The sequence below is a fragment of the Bacillus rossius genome, chromosome 5 (assembly GCF_032445375.1).
Source record: "Bacillus rossius redtenbacheri isolate Brsri chromosome 5, Brsri_v3, whole genome shotgun sequence".
Lineage (NCBI taxonomy): Eukaryota > Metazoa > Arthropoda > Insecta > Phasmatodea > Bacillidae > Bacillus > Bacillus rossius.
Window position 1 is genome coordinate 75457192 of NC_086333.1, and position 8403 is coordinate 75465594.

General features: G+C 35.4%; 1 protein-coding gene across 1 annotated transcript in view; it reads left to right on the plus strand.

Annotated features, from left to right (window-relative positions):
* Positions 1 to 7702, plus strand: part of LOC134532023 (exosome complex component 10 homolog) — a 32591-nt gene extending 24889 nt beyond the window's left edge. The window contains exons 13-16 of the mRNA XM_063368150.1: positions 351 to 560; positions 2007 to 2147; positions 2985 to 3290; positions 7373 to 7702. Coding sequence (XP_063224220.1) covers positions 351 to 560; positions 2007 to 2147; positions 2985 to 3290; positions 7373 to 7438 — 723 coding nt within the window. The 3' untranslated portion in view covers positions 7439 to 7702. The remainder of the gene's footprint in view (positions 1 to 350; positions 561 to 2006; positions 2148 to 2984; positions 3291 to 7372) is intronic.
* The last annotated feature ends 701 nt before the right edge of the window (positions 7703 to 8403 follow it).

The window sequence follows — 8403 nt, forward strand, 5'->3', positions numbered from 1 at the left end:
TTCTCTTTCGTGCATAGGGCAATTACGAGATTTGAGTGGTGACCATAACATTATATGGCAGAGGATTGTTGATAAAGGTGTAATGCAAGTCTCCTTACTGCTGGGTTTTTCATGCCAAAAAGTATTTTGAAAGCTCACTTTAAAGTCGTTTTCACTCTTCCAAAAATACAGTTTAAAAATAAATGACGGAAACCGAAGCAGCATAAACTTAAATGCTTTTCCTAAACAGATTCCTCTAGGATGTATTGAGGAGTTGTCGAATCGTGTTGTTTTTTTCAGAAGCTCTGCACACGGTGTGTGTGCCCGGGGTGGGCAGGGCCCTTGAATCGAGTGCCTGTTGTCGTGTGCAGGTGAGGGACGGCGCGGGACAGCTGTCTCCGCCCAAGAAGAAAGTCAAGCAGCTGACGTTCGTGTGCCCGTACGACCGGTACAAGCTGGTGCGGCCGTACACGGACGCGGAGAAGGCCAAGGAGGCCGCGGAGAAGGCGGAAGCCGCGAAGCCCGCCTCCGCGAAGGATTCAGAGACGGCGTCGGCCGACGACGACGAGAGAATCAGTCGGGTGAGTCCGTTGCGTTCGAGCATGTGCGTCGCCGAAACTAATTCTTGACGTATTTCACCTGTCACTCTTCTCCTTATGTGCATCAGCAACACTAAAGTCTGTGTCACACTTGGATTGCAGTAGAAAGTGCAAATGATGCCCAGATTAATACTCCTTAATTTTTTAACATTTAAGTTATTATTTTCTATAACATCAATAATTATAACTTTAATTTTTTTTAAATTTTATTGTTTTTTGATTTTTTAAGATCATAAAATAGTGTTCTTTGGACAGTATTTTATACATGCTGAAATAAAAAAAAATGTCAATTCTAAACACCCATTATTATTTTGCTATTTATAATAAAATTATGCATGTGCTATGGTGGTACAAAGCTAAATTTTTTCAAATTAAACGGTGACAAAAATAGATTGTAAACAAGATGGTGTATTTCAGTTACGTTTCCTCAGAAGTAGGGGTTAAATATCAGATGATGCTCTGGGTGCAAAATTTCATTTACTGAATTAAATTTTTTAAGTACATTTAAAAAAAATTTTCATTTCATTAAAAAAAGATTTGGCTGAAACTTTTGTGATCCGTGGGTGTATCAGGCAACTGTGCACACTGACACAAGGACAGTGCTAATGCCTTTTTCAAATACATGGTATAAACTAAGAATCAATCACGCTATGGTTTATGTGTGGTTTCGTTGCTGAACACATTCGCTTTACTCTGGCTCCAGATGAAAGGTCGTCTTTGTCTTGTGCTATTTAATTACCATGTTATTAATATTACTTCACTTGCACACTCACATACTTGGTCATGTATGTATATGTACATACTTTTATTTTTACACATTCTTACACATTCTCATCTTGTGAAGTTATACTTCTAACATGCATGGTGGCCACATACCCAATTTGTTTATATAAATAAATATCGTGTTTCACTGTCCAGATGATTTTCAATTTATTGGAATTATGTTAGCTATGTTTTTGATCATTATTAATCCTAATGTAACAAAAATTTTACATTTCCCTCTATTAACAATTTTGGTTGGGTTTTATATATCAATTATTTAAATTGGTTTTCATTCTTAAAACAATAGTAGGTGTTTGAATAATTTCAGGATCTAAGTTAGGGTGCATATTTCCTTGGTTGCAGGATCTAGGTGTCTGTAATAAATTTATAAATATAAATAAAATATTGTGTAAATTGTACTTACATATTCATGAAAAAAAGTTAATGATATTCTTTAGGTTAGGTTAAAAATAACTGAAAGAGATAACTGTGGAAACTACAATAGAACTTTCATTATAGAAATTTCTTTAGTTTTGACATTTTTTCCTTATTTTGCAAAATTTCTTCCTGATCTAATGAGAAGTTTAAAAAAGAGGTTTGATTGTAGTGGCTAATCGTAGTGTACCTGTAAACGTGGAGCCACTAAGGTGCTGTGTCATGTTGCAGATCCACAGGCACTTCATGCAAGTGGCAGAGGGCGTAGCGCCGGCCTCCCAGGAATCCCCACAGAGCCCTGAACCCTGGGAGGAACCAGCCGCGGCTCCCCCTGCCACGATAGACTGTGGAATCGACACACTACGAAAACAGGTTCGGAAACATTGGATCCTGGTTTGCATGTAGCAGTGGTACTTGGTTCTGGAGAATTTCAGTGTGAAGGTTTTTTCCCCCAGAAAGGGAGGTTATACCGTATTTACCCGCATAAGGGTAGCACCCATAATTTGGGTTATAAAGATATGTTTTAACCGTAAGGGTTTGCCCTATAATATGGGTCGCACCAGATATCTTATTGATTCCAATTCCGAGATATTCAATACCCATACCCTGAAACATTTAGCCATATAAATGATGATCTCAATATGACAGTCACAAATATAGTAAAACCATTGTAAGAAAACACTACTTTTAATAAATTTCTGCATAAGTTTAAAAAATTTAGGCCTGACCTAGTGTACACACATTTAAAATTTTTTTCCTGTTAATCAGTAAAACATTCTAAGTACTTTGAGAATATTCTTAACAAGGAATTACTGTACGTATCTGTTAAACCTCGATACACAGTGTTTATGTTTTGTACCATTTGTTTTTATCATCTGCTGTAATCAGTGAGAGTTGTTTTCTTGTATGTAAACAAGCCAATGGGATTACTGTCACTATACTACTAAAAGTCTACCATTCACCATGTCATAAGGAAAAACTTGCAGAGTTTAGAGAAACACCTTTGACACAAAATACGGTATATGTTTTAGGTGAAATGCAGGTGTATCTAACGTAAACGAAAATTCTACAACTGTAGTTTGTTTGCGTTTGGCTAAGAGTAGCAGTATATTCACACAGGCTTAAACGTGTTAGATTAACTAGTTATCAAGAGAGACGTCTCCCACGTGGAAGTACGTCAGCTGGATGTGGTTCTTGTGGTGTCGGCAGGCGAAGAGGAAGAGCGAGGACGACTCGGTCCTGCAGCCGCGGGTCTCGAAGCAGGCGCGGCTGGAGGGGGAAGGGGAGGGCGAGGAAGTGGCGGCGGAGGCCAGCCCCAGCAAGAGGAGGAGGAAGAAGAAACCCAAGAAGGACGGCGAGGGCGAGGGGCCACCGGCGGCGGGGGGAGACCGGGAGCAGCGCGAGTTCCGGCCGTACGACTATGGCAGCGTCGACTACGGGGCGTACAGCGGCGGCAGCAAGAAGCACGTCGCCAAGAACCAGCAGAGTCAGCACCGAGGAGTGTTCAGGCCCCGGGTAAGAAAAACCGAAGTTAGTGGTCTTCAGCTGCGGGCCTGCTGTTTTTAAGGACTTCATGAGTTTTCACACACATTTAAAAATTAAATGGTATAGGCGGAGTGAAAGTAATTTTCACAAATATTTGCAACAGTTGGGCCAATATTTTACAATTTAAAATTTTTTTCCTGTAAATAAATACTTAATATTTCAATTGATATAACAGGGTGCCTACAGGTCATTTACGTCATGAAAAAAGTCCCAAAATAAACTTAAGCCGTGCTAGAAGTCATAAAACTTCAATTTTCGGAAACTGTTTGCTAACTTTCGTTTCGTTTTTGACACTCCACTTCATTTTATCATCGCACATTAAATATAATGCAGTGTTGCCATGTATTACGTAGATAGCATAATTTTTTAATGATTTAGAGTAACTAGTCATTTATTTATTTAAATTTTTGTTACATGCGCACCAACAGTCCAGGGACTTTAGTGGTGGGCACGACGTATACAAAATATACATAAATACATAAAGAAACAAGAAACAAAGGACAAGACATCCATACACACAGACAACACAAGGACAAATACAAATATAATACTTAAAATAATAATTAGTACAAAGTGGTAAGATAGTAAGCAGCAAGACATAAAATTTAATAGAGTACAATAATGTAAATGTGAAAGAGAAAAAATACTGACTATAATTAGTATGAGGATATAAATTACATTAAATACTTTAACATAGCTCTGTACACAATTAATTTGACTTGGTGTTGTGTCTATTATAGTTTTTAACGAGTCTATAAATAAGATCATTCTTGTTATAAATAGTGCATAAACTAGAAAAGAGGCGAGAATTGAATTGGGGGATTCTCAATCCGGTGTTCTCAAGAATATAGCTACATTTAATTTTATAGTTATAAATGTTATGTACAAAAAGATAGTCCAAATGGGCTCTACGGTCTGCTAGAGGAATAAGTTTGGGATGCGGAAAACCTCTATGAATTATTAGTTGAGACAATTTGTTTTGTAAATTTTCTAGTTTCTCAATATCAGTCGACCCAATGTCATTCCAGATAGTTGAACAGTATTCTAATTTAGATCGAATTAATGCCAAGTAAAGAGAAATAATTGAATCAGAATTGGTAGCATAATGAGTGATATATTTTATAATAGCAAATGTTCTTTTTGAAATGGAGTTTAAGTAGTCGATTTGTTTATGAAAAAATAATTTTGAATCTAGAAAGACACCAAGGTCTTTTATAATGAAAGTTTTTGAGATTGGGTTACTATTCAGAATGTAATTATAAACTATAGGGTTATATTTCCTAGTAAAGGATATTACCTTAGTTTTACTATCGTTAAGAATGACCAAGTTTAGAAGACACCAATTATTGATTTCATTAATGTCCCTTTGTAGAAGAGCGCAATCATTGACTGTAGATATTATTTTAGAGATTTTCAGATCGTCAGCAAAGAGTACACCAGTTGAGTAATTAAGGACCATGGTAATGTCATTTATAAATATATTGAAGAGGAGAGGTGAGAGAGTGGCACCTTGTGGTACTCCAGAACTAGCATGGTGTAAAGAGGATTTATGGTTATTGACAGATACAAAGAAATATCTATTATTGAGATAGCTAGAAAACCAGTTCAAGTAGTTAGTACAAAAACCAAAGTCTGATAGTTTTTTTAAAAGTAGCGAATGGTTTACTGTATCGAATGCTTTGGCTAGATCAAAATAACAGGCATCTGCCTGACCTCTGTTAGTAACTACATTATGGATTGGGTTAAGAAAAGTAATTAGGTTAGTAGTGGTGGACATTCCAGATCTGAAACCGTGCTGAGTGGCTGATAATTTATTTTGAAGTTGAAAATTTAAAACTTTGTGTATAATTTTTTCAAATATTTTTGCGAGGCCATTAAGTAAAGATATTGGTCTGTAGTTTGACACAATCAATTTAGAGCCATGTTTGTGTATCGGAATGACCTTTGCTATTTTCCATTTGTCAGGGAAAACTTGAGAATGCAAACTGGTGTTAAAGATATGATAAAGAAGAGGAACTAATAAGTACGAACAGCCTTTTAAGATAAAATTAGGGATGCCATCTGGGCCGGTGGATTTGGATGACTTGAGAGCCTTGATGCCCCATAGAATAAGGGATTCGGAAATGTAGCACATAGGAATAGAATCCGAGGACATGTTTGAAGACGTCACGTTATTGGTTGAAGTCTTGTAGACACTGGAAAAATATTGTGCAAAAACATTAGATAAAACATTTGGATCATCACAAATATCATCATTGATTTTTAAAGAATATTGTTCATAGTAACCATCTTTCATTAATTTAACATACTTCCAGAATTTCTTTGGATTATTCTTGATGTTGTTATTAGTAGAGCGGATCCAATTAATTTTATCACGTTTTATATAAGATTTTGCCATTTTGCGAAAATGTGAAAACTGTAAATAATAATAAGGATTGTTGGATCGTTTATAAAGTTTGTGAAAATGTTTTTTTGATTTTAATGCTTGAATTAAGTCATTAGAAAACCATAATGGATATTTGGGTAATTTTTTAGAAATTAGTGGTATAAATATGTTCATATTGTCAGTTATACAATTTGTTAAAACATCCACCTGATGATTAACATTGGTTGATTCATAGAAATGAGACCAGTCGTAATTTTTTATGGAGTTATAAAGACCTAAAAAATTACCATCCTTGTAATTTCTGTAGGGAGGATAAACACTTCTTGAGCTAGAATAAATTTCAATGTTAATGTTTAGAGCTGGATGATACAGATCTTCTTTGGTAAGTATTTCAGAGGCTTGCGTTACTGTACACTGAGGTAGATTTGTTAAGCATAAATCGAGAAGATTTTTGCAAGGTTGGGTGTGATTATATTGGGTCAGACCCAATGTAGACACAAAATTGAGAAGGTAATTGGCTTTGGATTTGACATGTGAATGAGTAATGTTTGAAGAGTGCCGAGTGAGCCAATCAATACCTGGAACATTAAAATCACCAAGAATTAAAATATCTTCTTGAGTGGTAGATAGTTTTTCTTCCAAGTGTTCAAGGTACTCGAGATATTTGTTCGGCGAGATGTCCGGGGCTAGGTAGATAGTTCCGATGATAAAAGTTGTTGCATGAGACGTTTTTACCTTGATCCAGATAGCTTCAATACCGGGAAAGTCGTACATGTAAACAGTTAAAGAATTACTGAGTTATTTAGTAATCATAGAATCTGAAAAACTTACAGTCACATCAGAAATATAGTGTGTATCTGAGCTTCGTATGCTGTATCTGGCTCATGCAGTCAGTTTGGCTGCTTATTTTGCACAATAATTCTACGTATTTATTATTTTACTCTGTGCATTTAACTATAAAACCTAAGTATTGCCGTGTTTTCTCGCATAATCGTCGCACATTTTATTCTAAAATCAAGTTTTAAAAGTAGGGATGCGACCATTATGCAGAAAAAAAAATAAATAAATTTTGTTAGGTAAAGTTATTAATAAAAACAAAACCCGTTCATGGAACATACGTTTATTTAAAAAAAAAGGTGGAGTATACAAAAGCACGCCAAACAATTTATATTACCAGGTTTTACTTATATTCACCAGACGTCTGGGAGTATTTTAAAAAGGGTTAACTTGTACGTATAAAGCCAAGAATATTTATAGAGAAATTTAGATTTGTTTTCTTGAACATAGTACATCCATGCTTTATTATGCAACAAATAATCTGTGATTATGATGAAAAATATATTAAAAATATTCATAATTTTATGTATGTAATCATTTAAATCAGCAAACCTTGTTCAAAATTAAATTACTTTTAAGAAATTGCATTGCCATGTTTTTTTCCCCTTAAATTTTACCGTATTTTCCATCAAATTGTAGTGGAAACAGTTGAAGTGTGAGAAAAAAAAATAATTTTCTGTATATTTAAATATGATGTGAAAAATATTCTATATGTATGAATTATTTTATATTTTATTTGGGGAAGAAAAAAAAGCTTCGCTGAAGCCTAATATTCACTGCACACATTTAACACATCAACTGGAAAGTATTATTTTTGTCTTTGTTGCAGGGGAAGATGAAAAAGTTTCGAGGTGCCAACAGAAGCATGACATTTCAAAACCAAAGGAATTGGTAGTGAGCATCACGCGAACAATGTACAGCGCTCCTGCATCGACAGAAGTGTGGAAGTCAACACCCAGTCTGGATGTTTCTTCAGTTCATGGCTTATGCCTGCCTTGCTGCGATGGACTTCAGTATAATTTTTCTATCATATCGTTAGCATGTGTACTAAGTTAGTACATAAATTGTTGGCTAGTGTGTAATAACTCTCTTGTGTCATTCATCCAGGTGGTTATATTTGTATCTTACACATATTGACATAAAAGCAGCCGTCCAAAAATGTATAAAATTCAGAAATTGCCAAGAAGTGACATCACATCTGTCAAAAAAAAAACCTAATTCTTTATTTTCATATGCAATGTTTGATGTATTACCAGTTTTTTTTTTTTAATTCACATAAAAATCACAATATCTTCCGCACAACAGAACACACAAAAAAAAATTCAAATTTATTTCTGGAAAAAAAAAAAAAAAACATGTAGAGACTATTTACGAATTATATTAGATGAGCCATCACTCGACAACGACCTCACGACACATGCTCGAACAATGACTGAATTTTACAGCCTTCCTTCCCTTTGTGCGGACAGTGTCCTGGGTCGCTGACGGTAATTCTCAGCCAATCACGGCGCATGGCAACAAACTCCCACGAAATTCTTCTGCTCACACTCCCGTGACAGTGACTAACGCCTAGCGTGTGAAACAAAGCCTCGGTCGTGGAAAAAAACCCAAGGAGAATTACGTCAGCACGCCTTCCCACACAAAGAAACCAGGAAAACAAAACCGTGATAAATAAACTTATGTATTTTAAAAACACAAAAAACATTCGACCTGGTCACTTCAAAATGACTTCTAAAAGGAAAAACTTTACATATTTTGATAATCTAACCTGAAATATGACAAAAATTTAATAACAAATTATTATTACTGGATTGCATGGGGAAGACTGTATAATCTGGGTTGTTACAAGGTAACAGTTGG